The sequence below is a fragment of the Podospora pseudoanserina genome, chromosome 2 (assembly GCF_035222485.1).
Source record: "Podospora pseudoanserina strain CBS 124.78 chromosome 2, whole genome shotgun sequence".
In the NCBI taxonomy this organism is placed as follows: domain Eukaryota; kingdom Fungi; phylum Ascomycota; class Sordariomycetes; order Sordariales; family Podosporaceae; genus Podospora; species Podospora pseudoanserina.
The window spans coordinates 396,151-414,953 of NC_085921.1; the positions used below are offsets into that span (position 1 = coordinate 396,151).

The following is an 18,803-nucleotide window of genomic DNA, read 5'->3' on the forward strand; positions in this document are numbered from 1 at the left end:
TACATCCATGACGACATTTTGTGTGCATTGAGTAACAGTTTTAAAGCACATACTGTGCAACATCCCCCATCATCTGGATCTTTGAGGTCAAGGAAGAGTTCAATTCGGGGTATTTGGCTAGGTAAACGAAAAACCAAAGATATTAGAAAGATATTCCAATCAAATATATACCGCAAAGTCTGACTCCTCCTCCCTACTTTTGCCCGACATTAACGATACCCCTTTCGACTCACTACGCCCAGGCAGTCCAGACTGGTCCCGTTGGAATTCTCTCTTGTAACCTACTGCAGCACTTATGTTGGACGGCTGTGTCCTCGATGACGTCGGCTGCTGCTCCCGCTTCTCATTTCCAGCAGGAGTGGAAGCGTCTCCTGGTCCTATCGACACGGGCGACGGCGAGTCGATCCCGGCATCCCAGTCTTTGATAAATGGTGAGTCTTGCAACACGGCCCAGTTAGACGGTGTGCCCATATCCTTCTTGGCCGTTTCCCTCTGTGGCGTGTCCATGCTCACGACTGTCTCATCCACCCACTCGTCGTTTGTATTTGTAGAAATTGATTGCCATGTGGCCGACGGGTGGAAAGATGAGTTCTTGACCAGATCATCATAGGAGAGACCCAGGACGTCGTCGGGTGACTCTCGCCAGTCGGGTAGAGGGGGTAGAGAGATGTCTTTTTGAGAGGCGACGCTTGGAGCACCAGGTCCCCCAGGGGTTGTTGGCGGCGCATTCATGGGAATACTCATCCCACTCTGGCCATGACTGAGGATCATGCCTTCCAGACTCGCATCGGTAGGCCCCCTCCTGGTTACTGGCCGAGCCAGTGGAACTGCCCCAATAAGTCTTGCACGAGGAGGCGGTGTTACCTCAGGCGCCATCCCCGCATCGGCATACCCTAGATCGATAGACTGCCCTGTTCTCTTGTAGGCAAATGTATCGACCGTCGACGTACTCGGTTGCTTGCTATGTGTCCTTGAGCCCCAGCGGAGCTTGGAGCTGCGGCTTCTCGAGTTGTTTCCCCTGAACCACGGCCACATGAATCTCCTCGTGATTTCCGGCGGTCCGTAATGTGCCAGTCTCGATTCTGCTCGAAGCGGGAACGTCTCTGGGTCGGATCCTGCCGAGGAAGAACGGGACCGAGGACTTGCCATCGCATGAGGTTGATATGGCGAGTTTGGAGAGTCATTGTACCTCGACCTGGGCGTCCCTTGAACGCTGGGAATGTTGATCTCAATCCCGTCCTGGAAAGACCCTGTTGTCTTGTTCCCAAGCAGCCCGGCTGTACGTGCATCCATCTCGCCCGCCTCGTCGTTAACACTTCTCTCGGCAATAGACGCCAGAGAGCTCCCGAGCCACATGGCACCAAAACTTCCGCCCCCTAAGAAAGGTATCCGTCCGCCACCGGCACCCCCGTGCTTGGACCGGACGCTCGGGGGGAGTAACTTGACGGTAGCCAGGGATGTAGGCGCGCCCCCCTTGGTCAAAAACGAGCTGCGTGACTCGACGTACATCTTCTTTTCTGGCGTAAACACATCGCCGACAGTGAAGCTTCTGTCAAAGTTGTGACTGATATCGGGGAGAGATGGCGCGGTGTTGGGTCCATTAGACGTGATCACAAAAGACCCCGGTAGAGGCCCTGAGATATCGCGAGTGGTAAGCCGTGGCCTTCGCTTCGCTTTTTGTCTTCGGTAGCACCAGAACACGGCGAATGCCACGACAAAAGCGGATAAAATTGTTGGCAAAAGTATCCCCAACAACACCACATTGACCTTCCCGCTTGGAGCAGCATCTCCCCCGACTGGGAGGACACCGCCGAGAGGCGTTGAGTCTGCATCTGAGGGCGTATCGGAGTTAGGTGTAGAGTGTTCTGCCGCTCGAATGAGTAGTTTCATGGACAGCTTGTCAGACTTGTTGGATGATCTCGATTGCGCCGAGACCTCCAGCGCAGCAATGGTGTCTTTGGAGACAGAGGGAGGGTGTCCAGACAGGGTCTTTCGGCCGGCGTCGAACCGGATCCAGGATGCTGAGTCGCCCTGCGAAACTGAAATCTCGATGTCGTCTGGACTGACCAGATGGGGCCGGAAATCAAAGGAAAAATGTTGGCCAGGGGTGGCTGTCAATATCGGTAAACTTCCTTTGAAGACACCAGCCGCCTTCGTGGCCTGGCTTTCCACGTCCACCAGCATGGTGATGTTGAGAGTATCGGAGAAATTGTCCTGGAATGTTATGGTGAAATTGGTCGATGTGGACTTTTCCGTAGGGGTGCCCGTAATATCCCAGCTGTCTTTGTTGACAGACAGCCAAGCAGGCATGTCGGAGCTTATGTCGAGTGTGACCTCGCCAGTGCTGGGTGGCTTCCCGTCGATTTTGACGATATCCTTCAGCTTGGTGTAAGATACAGGTTTCCCCGGGACGGCAGTCAAGATGATGGTCGTTTCCTCTGCAGAGATTTGATGAACTCCCACCACGAGATCGAATTGCAACGCGGCACCTGCGAAACCTGCCACATCGCTAGCAACCAAGTGGAAAGCGAAGCGCTGTGGCGGTTGTATCAAAGAGTCAAGTGGAGGCGTTCGTCCGGAGAAGGACAGTTTGTCTGGATCGAATGAAACCCAGGCCGGGAGCGGTGTATTGTCAGCCATGACAGCGCAGTAGCCTAGGCGACTGTTCGAGACACTTGTAAACGTCTTCTGGTCCAAGGCGAAGGAGAATGGCGCGTCTGGGCCAGACAGAATCGAGTATGGGCTGGAAAATATGCCAAAGTTTGGTATTTGTTGCTCCAGAGGGATCTCGACATTGGGTCCTCGATTTCTTGACACAACAAGCGTAGCTTCATGTGTTGTTGAGCCGGTCTGGTCTGTTGCCACCAAGTTTACTGGAATTCCCACCACCTCGCCCGGGCCGACATCTCCTTCACTTGGCGTGCCAAAAAGACGCCGGTTGCTGCTGTCGATCGAGAGCCATCGGGGGGCATTGGCCAGCGTGTACGTGAGGGGGAAGCTCGAGGTGAAGGTCGAGGGCGAGAAGACAAACGCGAAGGGCTGGCCGATCCGAGCAACCGGGGGCACCTGCGAGTTGATGGGGAAGGAGACTGTAGGGGCGGCCGCTACGAGGTCTGCGAGGAGTATTGATATCCAGGCCGCAAGCTGAGGCCTCATGATGGCGACGGCAGACAAGTTGCTGCTGCTGGTGAGAGTAATAGCAGCATGCAGGTGCGCTGAATACGTGGTGGTATAGACAAGCAAAGACCAGAAAAGACAGCAGTTGCAGAATGCCTAGATGCAAGAGAGAAAGGAAGTGTTGTTCATGTCGAAGAGGTGGTGGCTGTCATCTGGGACTTCAATCTTCAACTACGGAGGCCACCCCTTGCTTTCACTGTGATGAGAATGAGAATTGCACCCGTTACTAGGGGGCGCAGTGAGCCTACAGACTGTCCCTAAATTCTTAAGAATGGATAGTGCTAGATTAAATTGAACAGAGGGGAATGTCGAGTCCATTTTGCTGGGCTGGACGTTGAAACAAGGGGTTGGATGACGGGAAAACATTCCAGCGTGGAGGTCTTCGCGAAGGCAGGGAGAGACAGGCGCGTGGTGAGTACTACTCGACGTGTACGTACGCGACGACCCGGGTATTGGCACCCTTAAAGATGAGATGAGGTTGAGAATGGGGTCCATGGCCGGGCAGGCAAGCCAGATTATCATCTTGATATCAGATAAGGAGAGATCGGCCGCCAAGCTTCGTGGATGTAGCGGGCCAGGGGACGTTGCTCGCGCAAAGTGGGCGGCGGTTGCAACCCAACCCCAACCATAAAAAAATGCCAAAAAAACGGCGCTGAGACCCCTTCTCCAACCCCGCCATAATTCAGATCACCAGCAAATACACAAAACACATCATTTTGATATTCAACCTTTTCCGCACCAATTCGCCCAGTATGAACGGCCGATCAAGGTCATCGTCGCCTGAAATCTCACCGCTGGACTTTGGAGAGGATTTGGCTCCTCTGCCCGTCTACAAGGCCGCAGCCACCACGGCCCTGGACTTCTCAGGCCTCTTGGATGAGCCATTGAAGCTTCATGAGGATCTCTCTTCGGGTTGTGGAGGGCAGCTTTGGCCTGCGGGGATGGTGCTCGCCAAACATATGCTGCACTATCATCGGGATATGCTGCAGACCTCCAGAGTGTTTGTGCCCTCAGACGCTGCATGAAGATCTTTTTGATGCCGGGAAGTTTCCCAGCTTTGGGACGGTTATGAACTGACAGACATCTCCAACTTTTCCAGTCTCGAGCTCGGTGCTGGCGGCGGTATTGTCGGACTCACGATTGCAAAGGGCTGCAGGATAGACCAGCCCCTCTACATTACCGACATGATAGACATGGAGCCTCTCATGCAACACAACATTGCTCTGAACGAGCTGGACGACCGGGTCAGAGGCCGCATCCTCAACTGGTAAGTTCTCGCTGTGTGACTCCCCGGTTTTATTGCGTGACATTGTTGGGTAGCTGGCAGTTGGCTGCGTTGTTGTATGGGAGTTTGTTCTGACGGCGAATGGGGACAACTCAGGGGCGAACCTCTCTCACAGGAAATTATCGACTTTAAGCCAGATACCATCCTCGCGGCCGACTGCGTCTACTTTGAGCCGGCCTTTCCCTTGCTTCTGCAGACGCTGAAAGATCTGCTGACGCTGAACCCTTCGGCCATCGTGTTTTTCTGTTTTAAGAAGAGACGGCGGGCTGATATGCAGTTCCTCAAGTCTGCCAGGAGAGCCTTTCGAGTGACTGAGCTCGGGGATGAAGACCGGCCCGTTTTCACCAGAGAGGGCTTGTTTCTGTATACCATCACAGCGAAATAAGAATGAAAACTTTCAGATGATTGGTTGCCATACTGTGTGCTGTCGAGTAGTCGCCACCCTTGAGAGACAAACACGTATGCACTGGATCTGGAAAGCCCCGCGGCTTCAGAGCGTCTCGGCCTCGACTCAAAATTACTAAGAAAGAGACGGGACTATCGGTACTTGCCATAGTTATTGCTGATGTTGACCGTAGACGAGGCCCGGAGCAAGAACCAAGGTTCTCAACGGCGTGTTTCTAATTCCAAGTCAGGCTGGTAAAAAGCATGTCCCGAATGGATTATGTTTCCCCACGGAGGTTTGCACCCAACCGTGCCGTACCGAGCCACACCCAACTTTCGGAAGAATAGTTTCTCTCCTGTCCTGATACTTTGAAATCAAGATTCGCGACTTGGTCTGGCCGAAGTTGGGCGAAGTGTGCATAGTGAGAGTAAGAGAGTGAGACGGGAGAATCAGCGGCCCATCGGATGGGGTCGCCACTGCAGTGTTGTGATGCAAGAAAGAGGGGAAAGAGAGCAGAAAAAAAAGTCTTCTGCAGTCTGCAGTCAGTCTCCCTCGAACTGGAGGTTGTCTGTTAGTCGATGATGAATATGAGTGGGACGTGGATGGCGACTCTTTGGCTCAAGCTGGAGGGTGGGGTAGATCGACGTGGCCTTCCTTCTCGGCGGCGTCTGTGATTGGCTGCGGTGGTTTCCGCATTGGATGGCAGTTGGTTCGCTTCCCTGGAAAAGTCAGGGCTCCCGGGACTTGTCCCGGTGCCTTGCAGCATCCTGCAAGGAACAACACACTGGCGCCATTTTCTGTCAAGATTCGGACGGCAGGGCTGTGCTAACATTTTCTGACCCCCCGCGACGATGTTCCCGCCAAAGTCCTGTTAGCTCGGTACACCCAGCACCGCAGCGGCCACTAACAAGCAACGCGGTGCCAACCACTTATTGCAAGGGGGCGGCTTAACGGCCGCGTCTCCAATTTCGGTACCGTCCCAGGCCTTCGTGTTAGCAGAGAGATGAAGCGCGATGCCGCCCAGCATGCATCGAATTTGGTGAGAGAAAAAATTCCACCAGGCCTGCGCCTCTCAGCTCCCCAGCTCCCCAGGTCCAGCGTGTTCCACCACAGTCAAGGTCCGCAACCCCCCTGGCCCTGGTCCTTGCTGGTGCCCTCACTCGTTTCCCTCTCTTGGCCGCCCAAAACACTGGGATGGTTCATAAACCCCCGGCATCTTCCCTTCCTCACATCTTCTCTCCTTCATCTCATCGTTCGCTGTCTGTTTCGACCCACCGACAACCACACATTCATTCCCTTCTTGACCAGGCTCAGCGAGCTCACCTTCATTCATCAATAACCACCACCACAAGATACCGTGGACCAACGTCCTAGCTGACGTTCACTCAACCTTCTTTCATCATCTGTGGTACTCGATTCACAGCGGCATTCACATTCCTTGCCCATAAGCGAAGCGGGATCCCGGAGACAGATCAACAAGACATTCACCAACCACGCGTTTCAACCACTCATTTATCATCATGAAGTCCACCACCGTTCTCGCCAGTCTATTGGCATCTGTTGCCCTTGCCCAGCCTCACCATGGCGGCCACGGCCACCTCCACCGCAGAAAGGCCCATCATGACAAGCGTGCCATCGTGACCGAGTGGGTGACCGAGACTGTCCACGAAACTGTGACGGTTCTCATCGACGAGAGCACCACCGAGGTCATCCTACCCACCAAGCCTGCTGCTGCCGAAGTCAAGGTGTCGGACCTCCCTGAGCCCCGTCCTGGCCAGTTCTTCGAAAGCCTAAAGTCCAAGTCATCAGTGGCCCCCGTCACATCAGTGGCACCACCCCCTCCCCCTCCTCCACCTGTTGTCGTGGAGCCAACTCCTACTCCTTCTCCCCCTCCCCCATCTGCTCCTGTTCAGGCTCCTCCTCCTGTTCAGGCCCCTCCTCCTGTTCAGGCCCCTGCTCCCCCCCCGGCGAACAACAGCCCTCCCGCTGCCAAAGGTGGCAGCGAATCCGGCTCCAGCTCCAAACCCAGCGGCGAAGTTCACAACGGCGATCTCACCTACTACGATCTCGGACTTGGTGCCTGCGGCTTCGATGACAGCGGGCTCGACCACACTGACAACATTGTTGCACTCTCTCACTTGATGATGGGGACTCAGTCCAACGGTAACCCCTACTGCGACAAGACCATCACCGTCAAGGTCGGCAGCAAGACCGTTCAGGCCCGTGTCCGCGACAAGTGCATGGGCTGCGAGCGGGAGGCCATCGACTGCTCCGAGAAGATGTTCTTGGAGCTGTTTGGCTCGTTGGAGGCCGGCAGAAGGCCAGTCGAGTGGTGGTTCAACAACTAAGAGACTCGCTCCAGTCTCGTATCTTGCACAACCTATCCGGCCGGCTGGTGGAGGTGCTGGTATATATACAACAAAGACGACAAGTTGGACACTTGGAGATCATGCGATGCCGTAACGACTATTTGCCCTTTTTTTCTTGCAACCGAAAAAAACAAAAATCAACAGATCATTATTCGCCTCAGCCATTTTGGGCATTTTTTTAGAAGGGAAAAAAGGAGCAAAAGGATTGGAGACTTCGGTGGGCTTGTATCATTTTCCCACTCTAGGCTTATGAGTGTCAGAAAGAATGAACCAGTTGTGATACTTTCAAGCTTGTTGCCTCCGATTCTAAACCGGACCGGAGCGTAACACAGCAGAACAAGACCTGGTCGCGTTGGGGAAAATCACTGTTGGGTTTGGTTTTTTTATTAGAAGGATACCTATATAGACTTGCTTCTTCTTGTATATACCAACTTTTATCTTTCGTCTTCTTTTCCAACCAATCAACGACCTTACGAGTCGAGGAATTATACTAACCTCTTTTTAACTGGACGCTTTCCGTGACATGGAAACCCCAGTGTCAACCCATCTACATATCAATGAGGGATAGCTTCTGCGCAATGGCGTCTGTCGCATCGAGACTGGCAAATTCTACCATGCAGTGAGTGTAACACTGTCTCGTTCTCGAGGGTTGGTTATTCGTGCTACCGAACCTAGGAGACAATTTCCCGGGCACAAGAGGTCAATGTTTCTGACAAAAACTCAAATATAATAATAATTAAACAGTCGTGACCGACCAATGCCCCAAGGCTACGAAAATCGCCCGCCCAATCAACAAAGAATATGTACTGTCACCCTCACGTATATATACCCCACCCAGTCCATTCAAACCTCACCGATTCAAGCTCAACAACGCCTCAATATACCTCCTCGTATCAACCCCAATCCCCTGAGCCAACTTGGTCGCCCCATCCGCCCACCCTCCTCCCCCTCCTTCCCCTCCACCGGCACTGCCACTGGCAATATAAGACGTACTCACCCCCCTCAACCCTCCCCCGCCATGATCACTAGCCCGCCGGATAAGTATAATCTCCTTTGTCACACCAACCTCCCCCCTCTGTCCACCCTCCTCACTACCACCGCCATCAGAGGAGCCATGGCCATCCACCCACCCTGTGATCGTCGCCGTGCCGGTGGTGCTTGTCGCCGTGGTGATAGTAGGCGTCAAACTGCCGTCGGTGCTCTTGCTACTCCGTTCCAGGATCCTGGTCCAGACTATCCACCACCCCCGGCTGGTCTTGCACGTCCGTTCAAACTCTGACAGATCGTCTCGCGTGTTGCTGTACACGTTGAGAATCTGGTTGTGGGTGTTGAGGGACTCCACACGGGTCCAAGCACCTGGTTTCTTAACGCCATGCGCCGTTACCGATACTGGCTCGGGAATGTTGGGGATGGTGGAATGGATCGTGAGCAGCTTGGGGTCCCAGACCAAGTCATAAATCTGAGCTGTCGCCGCAGCACCACCGACGTCTGGTCGCTCGGGCCGGTATGCTGTGGAGGACAGCAATGGCTTGTGCAGGGGGGCAAGTTGGGTGTGTAGCGATCTGTACATGCCGTCCCAGGCCAACGAGTCGGTTCGGAGCTGGAATAAGAATATGTAGATGAAGGGTCGGTTGGCATATACCACCACCCGTAGCTTCTTGGTCTTGTTACGATCTTGGCTGTCGAATTCAGTGTTGGAGGTATCCGCGGGCTGGCCCTCCTTATCAGAAACGCCTTCCTCAGCTAGCTCAGTGTTTTGGCTGCCCAGGTCCTTGGTCATCTTTGACTCAGGCTTATCCTCGCCCTCTTTCTCAAGCTCGACGGTGAGGGTGCGCAAGAGGGTTCTCGAGTTGGGGTCGGCTGCATCTGCTGGGTCTTGGGCGTCTGGATCGTCCTCCTTACTCGTTGGTTCCTCGATATCACCCATAAGCCCAATGAGATAGCGGCCGGTGCTAAGAGAAGGCTGTCGTGATTTGGGAGCCTCTTCCGAAGTGGGAATCTGCTGTTCGCTGGCCTCAGCGGCTGGGACCTCTTGTTCCGCAGCTGGAGTAATTTCCGTGATCCTTTTCCCAGTCAGAGACCAAGATGTCCCGTATCCCATCTTCATGTACCCAAAAAGTGTATCCATACCGCCCTTTCCTGCTTCATCGGCACCCTTTGAAGATTCACCACTACTTCTAGAAGATGCAGCCTGTTGTTGTTGTTGTTGTTGTTGCTTGCCCTCCTTAGCAGCAGCGGCAGCCTTCCTTCCAGCAGCTCTTCTCCTTCTCGCAGCCTGTGATCGAGTCGCAGTAGGGCTGTCGTTCACTCCATATGCATTCTCCCCAAACATATACATATCTTCCATCCAGAATGTCAGGGCTCTCAAGGAATTCCTGGACAGCGCTCCAGTCCCGAGAAAAACCGCTCCATCTTCCGCTCCAGGTTCAATTCCGTTTCCAAGCCACTTTTCATCTTCCTCATTATCTTGCTCATCTTCAGAAGGAGCCTTTCCATATCTTCCGACGACCAAGTCAACCAGCCCTTCTGTTCTTTCGACCAACCCTTCCAATACTTCCCTCTCCCCGCTGCCCCTTTCTTCCTCCCCAACCCCGATCCCCAGCTCTCCACAGGCAGCAATCTTGATACCCCCAAACACGGCGCACGCCGGATTACCGTGGAGCATCACATTCCAGGTACTGAGAAACAGATCCCAGTACCGCCCCAACACCGCCACAAACTTTTGCCTCTGCGTCTTGACAAACAAGGCCGAAAGCGAGCTAGCATGATGCAGCAAAAACACCGAATGTGCCCTCAGTAAATTCTGCAACAACAGCGACGTAGGCTTGACTTCCCTGGAGCTATACTCCATCTTCCTTTCCGCCCCTGCCTCCCCAGTACTAGCAGAAGGCAGCTGCGTAAGATCAATCGACTATCCCGCTCATCTTGTCAGTAACATACTTCACCTCCCCATGCCAGGCAAAAGAAAAAAATAGTAAAAAACTCACAGCCAAAATCCACCACCCCGGCTCCAACTCATACACCACCACCCTCCTCCTCTCCGTCTCAATCCCCTCCACCGCCTTTCCCCCCGCAAAACCCCTACTAAACTCCACCATCCCCTGCGCCAGCCCAACCTGCCTCAACCTCTCATTCCTAATCTCCCTTGACACCTGCTGCTCCATCCCACCAGTCAAAGACCGATGCCGTCTCCTCTTCTTTTTCAAACTCCCACCTTGCGACGAGGCATGCTGCTCGTTCAGCGAGGCATAATACACAATCTGGTCATTGACGCTGTTCTCATCATCGCCGTCGTCGCCAGACCGCGAAGACAAACTCGGGTTGTAAATCGCCAGAAACCCAAGCTGGGCCGGGATGATGGACGGTGCCGCCGCCGGTGGTGAGATGATGGGAGGTGGCAGGAGGGAGGGGGGTGGTGCTGCCATTTTTTTCTCTCTTTCTATTTTGGTTTTCTTAAGGACCCAAAAGCCGATGCGCGGCGGTATAAGTTGAAAGATGATATATAACAAATCCCCAGTCTAGAAAGCCAGAGGGAGACAAAATGGCAGGTTAGGTAAGATAAGTTAGATACCGTCAGAGGTACTTGGGATCGCTTTACCCCGCCGGATCTGGCCTGATGACAAGTCAGTACCTGTCGATGTTGACAGGGCGGGTCCAAATTGAAGAAATGGCAAGTTGCGCTTCCCCTCAAAACGGAGATAAATGGCAAGAGCACTTGACGAGACCCTCACAAGTGAGGGATGCTAGGTTAGGTACACACTGTGCATGTTGTTAGGGGAACGGCGCCGAAGGAGTGTCGTCATAGCGAGCGCCAATTGGCTGACCTCTATCTACACTGTGGAGATCCCCGCACTGTGGAGAACCGTCCACGTATTGTATCGGCGCGTCCGACACTAACAAACGATGGGAGCGTTGACCGGTTCAAAAACGGTCAATAGCAAAACAGAGGCCAAGTCATGATACTTGAAATTGAATTCTTGTCATCAAATATGACCGACTGTACACGCTAGAAGAACATATACTCAAGTCCCCTCGCAAACCGAACATGCCCGCCCACTCAAGAACTCCGATTCACAGCGCCTCTCTCACTGACCTGAGAACCAAAAGCGCCCCTTGGATACCTTATCCACCCTGATGCGTAACAGAACACCTCCTACCCGGCCCAAATGCATGTTGTGTGTGTGTATTGTCCACCTGCCATCCATCGAACCTGCGATACAAAACCCAACAAGCACGCCGAATTAAAGCCCATAAAACAAAACAAGAAATGAAAAAGAACACGAAGAAGGAAAGTACAAGAGGTCATGACGCGTAGAGGCATCTCAGTTAGTACACCTCGTTCGGGTATCATGCGCACCCGACAATGTTGAATGGAAATTAAAGCCGAGGTCGTAGTGCACCCCTTTGACGATGCTGAAAAAAACAATCCCGAAAAGCACAGGATTGCGTAAATAATGACAAAATACAACCGTCGGCGGCGATGGGGCGGTTACGTAAAAAAAAGCTTGGAAAACGCCAAACTCTTTAGACGTCAATCTCCATCCTCGAAGCGATGTCCTCGCTCACACCCCGCCCGAAGTGGCTGTCGTCGGCAGCCAGGTCGAGGTTGTCATCGTAATCGTAGTCATCGTCGTCGTCGTAGTGGTATGAGACGTCGCCGTCGGCATCGCGGTTCCATATTAAACCGTCATCCATGTCGTCGTCACTGATTTCGATCCGCTCGGCGACTCTATCGCCTAGCCAGAAGATGGCTCGCTTGTTCGCGCCAACAGTGTCATCATCCTGATTGTCGGCCCACGACTGGGTGCTTCCCCGCGACAGGAGGGCATGCGGTCTGACACTGGGGCTCTGGCTCATGACAGGCACGCCTCTAACGTGGATGTAGCAGACTCTCTTCAAGGCCTTGTTGAAGAAGAAGTAGTGGAAGGCCCAGATGGCACCCTCATCGTCCTCAAAGGGGTCATTGGCGGGTTGGTATGAGAAGATGCTGCACTCCTTCAGATCCATCTCCTGGTCGATCAACGACCACATCTCAGGGCCCCAAGGTGGGGATGGTGAGACGCCCGTGTCAAACTCGGACACCTTGGAGGACGGGGAGTCGTAAGCGGCCATTGGGTCGAGGAAGTTGGTGTTTGGTCGCACGCTGTGGAGTGTGTTGTCAATGTGGGCCATGACGGAGCGCAAGACATTCTCGCGCTTGAAATCGCCCGGGCGGAGAACCTTGGAGAAGTCATAATCAGTGTGCGATGCGTTGAGGGTCGCGATAAGGTAGGCGAAGGTGCGCCGGTTCGACACCTCGTTTAGGGAGCCAAAGGGCGAGGAGCGCTCCAGGTTAAGACTCGCTGCCATTGAACTGCGCCGAGGTGGGGAAAGGCTTGCGTCGAACTTGAGAAGGGCGGCATGTTGTGACTCGAGGGATTGGGAGATATTCTTGTAGAGCTTCTTGTCCGAACCGGCGGCCTTGGTCGTGTAAAGATCACAGCTGCCTTGTATGTGACAATCGGGTGTATCAAAGTTGAGGGCGCTCGTCACTTTGTCGAACGCTGGGAGAGATAGGTACTGTCGCGGCTTGTCAGCTCGCTGCCCTGGCATAAACGGCAACTATGATGTCAAGTGTCCACAGCACGCATACCTTCATTTTGGAAGCTGATAGCGGTGGGAAGCAGACTTTGCAAGGTGTGATATCTTAGGGAGATGTGCTCTGGAAAAAGTAGCCCTATCTTGCGGGGGCATCAAGACAGGAACGTATCGTAAGATGGAGATGCGGAAGGTTGTCGGATGGGCGCAGCGCGTGACCAACCAGGCGGAGTGGTGTGAATTGTGGGTAATGTTGACGGATCTGGGATGCTGAGCAGCTGTCCTGTTGACGTGATGCTTCGAAAAACTGATGAAAAGGCCGAGAAACTGAGAGATGGCTTCGGGAGGAAGTGGTGCGCAATCCTGGGAATGTCGCAGAAGACTGCCTGTGTTGTGTGTGGTCACTGATAAAGAACAAAGAGCCAAGTTTCGGCGGGGGTGGTGTGGTGTTGGTGAGTTGCCGGGGACGATGCGATACGATGATGCGATATGGCGCGGCGCCAGATGCTGGCTGATTCGTGATCAAAGGCACGTTTGAGAAACGCCTTTTGCACAGTTGAAACCCAGAAAGAGGGGAAGTGGAAAGCAGGAAAAGAAGCTGGTTGCTGTTTTAGTCGAATGTCTTTCAGCTGGCGGTCTGGGTCGGTGTTCGAGGTGCTGCATCATCTGGCCGCTGGCTCTGCCCACGTTGGCTTGGCCTGACCTGGCCCAGGTAGCGTAATCCCGGTTTCGGGCGGGCACGGGGGTAAATGATCGGCAGTCCCAGGTCCTCCACCACCCCTTCCCCCTTTTCCGAACCCGGCACTTCCGTCATCATGCTGTCAACCATGAACGAATGGGAAACTCTCTTGTAACCACGGGCTGAATCTGTGAATAGCATCAGGTATAGGACTCGCAATCACATCTCAGCATCTCCCAACAAACCCTTCAAACACATGGTCGCAATGCGGGTGACAGATTCAAGTAGGGTTGGTGGAGCGCCTTGGTAGCGTTCCAATGTTGTAGTTATTAGTAAGTCGAACTGACGTGTGCCGGGTGCTTGCTGGTCTCCTCAAAATGCATTCCCGAGGATGACCTGTGCGTTGCATGCAGTCCTTCTTTGCAGACCAGCACCGACAGACAGCCAAGTTATCTACACAATGCCCATATCTAATATCTAAGGATGGAGTTTGCTCCCTCCTCATGGGTAAATGTAGCCTAGCCCAATGCCTTCCCGCTGTTGCCGCCTGCCACGGCCTGCCATGGTCTGCTTCTTTGCAGCCAGTCTGTTCCTGCCTATAGCCATCATTTCCGTGTCCGTGCTGTATTTATTGTGGTAACCGTCTTCGTCGCCTTCGGTTTGTTGGTTTGTTCGTCTTTCCTTCGTCATCTAGGGGGTATCATGCCGCGTCTGCCGCCTGCTTCACAGGATTCCTGCCTCTTTGAGAGCCTTCTCGAGCTCTTCCGAAGTCTGTGTCGCATGTGTAAGCCAGCGCACTCAGTCAAGTCATGTATGATCTTTGTGTCGCCGGTGCACAGTTTGAGGGAGGGACCTGCTGCCCAAAGTGGGAAGGGTGAGTGAATCCGTGGAGAGAAAGAGGTGCAAGTGATGATGCCGATCCTCTACATGATCTTGGTGACCTCATCCTCGACCTGAGGGGATAGGGTTGACGTGTCAGTAAGATCACCAGACTTGGCCGCAATAAGGGACTCGCGTGGAATGCCGTGATGAGGAAAAGAAAGGCGAGGCATCTCTGCCAAGCAGTCAACGAGTGGTGGGGAAAGAAACCAACCTCCATGTCCTCAAGGGCATCCTGCTGGGAGATGCATCGCAACACATTCTTCTTGCTGCTTTCCTGCAGTTCTCCCGCCAGCAATAGCTCGTCAAGGATGTAATAGGCTTTGGTGAAAGAGAAGATAATATCTAGCTCGCACACATTGCCGTAGTACTTGTCCATCTGCTCAACATATCGGTGGATGATTTCGAGCGTGATCAGTTCGTTGTCTTCAGAGGAGCAGCCGGCGATGAAGAAGAGGGAGGCATATCGGCGATAGACAATTTTGGTATCTGTTGATCATGCGGTCAGTATGCTGCCCGAAAAGATATCACCACTGGCATTCTCCGAAGTAGGCATGACACACCCTTGTACTCCAGAAAGTTGCACATCCGGGTTCGTCTGGCAAGAACAAGCTGTGAGACGTCCTTGACAATCTTGGCTTTGTCCTTTGGGGACAAGGTGGTGAACCACTTGGCCAGGCGCTACAGCTGAGGTTAGGATAGATGTTCGTTGAAGCGACCGTGATGTGGGAGACAATGAGAACTGACCACCTTGCCCTGGCGCGAAAGGAGGATGAGATAGCTGCAAACACGGTAATTAGCGCAAAGAGCCTGGATGGCAGCACTGCAGGATAAACTGCTTACTTGATGGCCATGATGAAGCTATTCAGGCTTCACCGACTGGCAGGAAGTTGTGTAGGTGTGAGGGAGGAGTGGGTGTTGTCAGGATGGTCTTGGGGAAAGTCGGTTGGCATGCTTCCATGAACAAAGTCTCCTTGCTCCAACCATCTGGAAGGTCGGCCACGACTGGACGCTCGGCCTGGGGAAATTTGGCGCCTCCCCAATCGCCGATGATGAGTGCCTGAGGAACAAACTTGCAGCGCTTGGACCCAAATTTGGCGGGGCAATCCCTGGGCAGCTTGGGCAGATCGCCCACTGGACATCTCGAACGCCTCACAAGTGGGATCGATGGTGGGCGTGGTGGGGTAGTATACCCGACTTTCCGTCAAGGTGTGGTTGTTCCGTCGTCACCGTCCTTCGCCATGGTCTGTGAAACCCTTTCAACAACTCATTAGAACTCCAAGTCTCGGCTCACTGAATAAGATATCTCTTCACCCAGCCAGTGCTCCTCGGGTGCACTGTGCAGCTTCGGCTTACAGCGGGTCAGACAACCTCGGAGCAGCAGAGTCTCAGTGGAAACAACTTCCTTATTCATCGCTTCTTGTCTGGGCTTTGAAAGTGTGGGTAGAGTTCCTGAAGGGACGACCTGGGTATGGCATGTGGGAGGTTCTAGGTCCCTCCCCACGCTCCGCGACAGAGTCCGTTGATGAGGTGGGACGGGCTTTCATCCCACGCTCTCGAATCACAAGGTCAATATTGAACAGTCTGCTCCCATCATTACTACTCCCTGTTGAAGCTGGTTCGATTTCCGCTTTGGGTACATCAATCCGGCTCTTCGAGAGAGGTACATATACTAGACCTCTCCCAGTCGTTCAGGGTACACTTTCCTATATAATCACGCCTCATGAATATTCAACCGTTTGTCACTACCCAGTGTACATTCTCACATCACCAACACACATATTGACGAAGCAAGCTGGCGGGGCTCCTGTTGTTCTGACATGAATCATTAATAATTCATTGGAACCCCACCAAGAGAGAACGCCTGCTGCGCTCGCGCTGTGCCATCCTCGAAATCTCCAACCTTTGCTCTTCTCTCTATGCGATTTCTAAAACTGTTCTACTTGCTCCTGGTGGACACCGGACAATCAATTTGGTTATTCCTGACCGGAAGAAAGAAACAACTTGGGGGAAAGCGAACCATGGCAAAGCTGATACTCTCTACCGGGTAACTCTCGACCTCCCCGTTTCTCCCCATCCCATCCCTCCCCCTTCCCTTCCCTTGCCGCGCTGGCGCTGTGACTGTGTCGCATGAGAGTGGCTGCTGATTGCGTGATTTGGCATCTATCTAGGAACATCGTCTCGGGCGGCCCCTCCATCATCCGCAAGCCGGGCGCATATCGATCCAACCTTGAACTCACCAATTCGCTCCGAAGCAACTTCCTGGCCGCACAGGAGGATTACGCTACCGCCGCCGCCGACGACGAAGCCCAGGACGGGAAGCTACATGCTAACGGCGGAGTCGAAAATGGCGCAGCGAAGAGCAATGGCAATGCACTGCACGTAAACACAGAGACGGGTGGACGCCCTCCAGTATCGGTCTGGACTGCCGAAGAGGATGGCGCCCTGTATGTACCCCGCATCGATTGGTCAGAGGCAGGCCTGCAGGAAGAGCCGTTGCAATACAGCATCACGGTCAAGCTCTTTTTCTTGCCGTCTGCCTCTGTCGAAAGGCGGGCGCAGTTTGCAAAGAAGGCGCTGGACTTGGTGCTGAAGGAGCTGGATGCGCCAGCTATCGACCTGCTGATTGTATCCTTCCCCGGCATGTCCTTTGAGGGCGACTGCGAATGGGAAGCCGACAGACACAACGCGGTTCAGGGCAACGACGAGGAGGAGCTCGCAACTTGGGCGGCGATTGAGGACTTGCACAGAGCTGGACTGGCCAAGAGCATCGGCCTGGCCGAGTTTGGCAGCGAGAAGCTCGCTCGCTTCCTCCAGAGGGTACAAGTCCGGCCGTCGGTCAACCAGATTAATATCAAGAACTGCTGCAATGTACCACCACCACTCACGAAGTTGGCCAAGGAGGAAGGTATCGAGCTGCTGGCGCATAGCGACTGCATCGACATTCTTCCCGAGGGAACACTGAGGGAGCTGCTCGGCCAGGGGCTCGGTGGAGCTGGTATACTCGCTGATCCAGAGACGGGAGCCGGTGGACTGAAGGGAGATTTAGCACCGCAATGGGTTGCCAAGTACACAGCCGTGGTGCGGGACCGGGGGGTGATTGAGAATAAGGGGTACTTTGCCGGTGCTGAGCTGACAGAAGGTTGAGACCGGAAGTAATCTAGAAATATTCTGGGGTTTACATATGGGTGGTTATCTGCTCTTTTTTGGGTACTGGATCAGACATGATATCAAGCGGAGTGTATGTATGTTACGACCAAGATGCATGTAGCGAGCATCGCTGTTTTTGATTCTGTTTTTCGTTGTGGTCCTTGTATTATCCAAGCATACTCCTCTTCCTCCCGCGCATCCTGACATCTTCGAGCTTGTGAAGCACCCCCGGCGCCTTCTTGAAGGCTTCCCTATACGAGTCCAAGATGTGGTGAAATAACCTCTCCGCCCTGGGATGTGTACTCGCGAACGCTCTTTCCAACACGTAGAGATCTACCGCCCGGTCCTCGTCCGACTGACTCTGCATTGCGAGCCCAAAGTCAATCACCACCACATCGCCCGCTACAGCCTTTGCCTTCTCAGCCTTGTCCCCGTGCCCGTTTGGTAGTCTGTCGTCTGCCCATGGTCTCAGCATCATGTTGCTCGTCGTCAGATCTCCGTGTACCACGCCCGTCCTGTGAAGCGCCCCGACGGCGACTCCAATCCTCTTCATAAGATCGATCAGGGGCGTCTCGTCTTCCTGGCTGTGATCCACAACGTCATCGTCCTCTGGCCGCTCCCCTAGCCATTTGTTAATTCCTACTCTGACCGGCTGTCCCTCGATCCACTCAATCATCATCCAGCCGGCAGCGGCATCTTTGGCGAGAACAGCCGGTACTGGGACGCCCTCACGGTAGCAGCGGTCGAGGACTTTGGCTTCGGAGGAGATGCGGGCTTTGTTGAGGCGGACGTCGAGAATGGGGTGGCGGTAGGGTTTTGGCGGGCGGTACTTGAGGGCGCAGAACTGGTCTGGTTGGAAGGGGGAGGGCGTTTTGTAGAGACGGCCTTCGGCACCTTGAGTGATGAGGATGGGCTTGTGGGCAGGGGAGAGGGTGAGGATTTTTGGTGGTGGGAATTCGGTTGCTGGTTCTGTCATGGTGGGCGAATCTGCTTTCTTTTGTCTGGCGGAAATCTCGAGGTTCTTGTCGTCGGCAAGTGTGAGTTTGTTGGGACAGATATCCTGTTCAATATTTTGGCGGTCGCATTTGTTTCCTTGGACGTTGAAGAGGGGCAGTTGAAGAAAGTGGGATGGATCATGGAGGGGCAGAAATGTTATCCACTTGATCTGCCGCCCACGCGGAGCTATGTAATGCTGTGGAATGGGCTATGCCCGATGCAAGGGGAAGACTTGGTGTCTGTAACGTTTAAAAGACCGTTTATCTCTCTCTTCTTCTTTTGTCTTTACCAAAAACTTCTCCAGAC

At 53.8% G+C, this 18,803-nt stretch overlaps 9 protein-coding genes across 9 annotated transcripts; 3 read left to right on the forward strand and 6 right to left on the reverse strand.

Annotated features, from left to right (window-relative positions):
- Positions 1–159: 159 nt before the first annotated feature.
- Positions 160–3,495, reverse strand: AXL2 (polarity establishment/cellular polarization; the record flags this gene model as incomplete). The annotated part of the gene is made up of 2 exons (XM_062943729.1): positions 160–3,273; positions 3,430–3,495. 2 exons carry the CDS (start codon positions 3,493–3,495, stop codon positions 160–162), a joined length of 3,180 nt encoding a protein of 1,059 aa, XP_062802465.1.
- Positions 3,496–3,799: 304 nt separating this feature from the next.
- On the forward strand, positions 3,800–4,847 carry EFM6 (Protein-lysine N-methyltransferase efm6; the record flags this gene model as incomplete). The annotated part of the gene is made up of 3 exons (XM_062943730.1): positions 3,800–4,177; positions 4,277–4,444; positions 4,559–4,847. Exons 1-3 carry the CDS (start codon positions 3,930–3,932, stop codon positions 4,845–4,847), a joined length of 705 nt encoding a protein of 234 aa, XP_062802466.1. The 5' UTR covers positions 3,800–3,929.
- A 1,520-nt stretch (positions 4,848–6,367) lies between these two features.
- Positions 6,368–7,195, forward strand: QC764_200310 (uncharacterized protein; the record flags this gene model as incomplete). The annotated part of the gene is made up of 1 exon (XM_062943731.1): positions 6,368–7,195. One exon carries the CDS (start codon positions 6,368–6,370, stop codon positions 7,193–7,195), a length of 828 nt encoding a protein of 275 aa, XP_062802467.1.
- An 871-nt stretch (positions 7,196–8,066) lies between these two features.
- Positions 8,067–10,982, reverse strand: QC764_200320 (uncharacterized protein; the record flags this gene model as incomplete). The annotated part of the gene is made up of 2 exons (XM_062943732.1): positions 10,204–10,982; positions 8,067–10,127 (listed from the first exon to the last, which is right to left on the reverse strand). Exons 1-2 carry the CDS (start codon positions 10,639–10,641, stop codon positions 8,067–8,069), a joined length of 2,499 nt encoding a protein of 832 aa, XP_062802468.1. The 5' UTR covers positions 10,642–10,982.
- Positions 10,983–11,121: 139 nt separating this feature from the next.
- On the reverse strand, positions 11,122–12,854 carry MAF1 (RNA polymerase III-inhibiting protein maf1; the record flags this gene model as incomplete). The annotated part of the gene is made up of 2 exons (XM_062943733.1): positions 11,122–12,778; positions 12,849–12,854. 2 exons carry the CDS (start codon positions 12,852–12,854, stop codon positions 11,741–11,743), a joined length of 1,044 nt encoding a protein of 347 aa, XP_062802469.1. The 3' UTR covers positions 11,122–11,740.
- Positions 12,855–13,418: 564 nt separating this feature from the next.
- On the reverse strand, positions 13,419–13,730 carry QC764_0030270 (uncharacterized protein; the record flags this gene model as incomplete). Its single annotated transcript, XM_062940172.1, has 2 exons — positions 13,419–13,660; positions 13,718–13,730. 2 exons carry the CDS (start codon positions 13,728–13,730, stop codon positions 13,419–13,421), a joined length of 255 nt encoding a protein of 84 aa, XP_062802470.1.
- Positions 13,731–14,395: 665 nt separating this feature from the next.
- VAS2 (AP-1 adaptor complex sigma subunit Aps1) lies at positions 14,396–15,779 on the reverse strand (the record flags this gene model as incomplete). Its single annotated transcript, XM_062943734.1, has 5 exons — positions 15,195–15,779; positions 15,099–15,132; positions 14,915–15,032; positions 14,566–14,840; positions 14,396–14,425 (listed from the first exon to the last, which is right to left on the reverse strand). The coding sequence occupies exons 1-5, from the start codon at positions 15,203–15,205 to the stop codon at positions 14,396–14,398; spliced, it is 468 nt and encodes a 155-aa protein (XP_062802471.1). The 5' UTR covers positions 15,206–15,779.
- QC764_200350 (uncharacterized protein) lies at positions 15,514–17,945 on the forward strand. Its single transcript, XM_062943735.1, has 2 exons — positions 15,514–16,398; positions 16,523–17,945. Exons 1-2 carry the CDS (start codon positions 16,271–16,273, stop codon positions 17,496–17,498), a joined length of 1,104 nt encoding a protein of 367 aa, XP_062802472.1. The 5' UTR covers positions 15,514–16,270; the 3' UTR covers positions 17,499–17,945.
- BUD32 (serine/threonine-protein kinase bud32) lies at positions 17,668–18,477 on the reverse strand (the record flags this gene model as incomplete). The annotated part of the gene is made up of 1 exon (XM_062943736.1): positions 17,668–18,477. The coding sequence occupies one exon, from the start codon at positions 18,475–18,477 to the stop codon at positions 17,668–17,670; it is 810 nt and encodes a 269-aa protein (XP_062802473.1).
- Between the last annotated feature and the right edge of the window lie 326 nt (positions 18,478–18,803).

Coding starts and splice junctions, on each gene's coding strand:
- QC764_200350 (XM_062943735.1), top strand. CDS start 16,271: ATGCGATTTCTAAAACTGTTCTACTTGCTCCTGGTGGACACCGGACAA. Junction 16,399..16,522: donor AAGCTGATACTCTCTACCGG/GTAACTCTCGAC, acceptor GCATCTATCTAG/GAACATCGTCTCGGGCGGCC.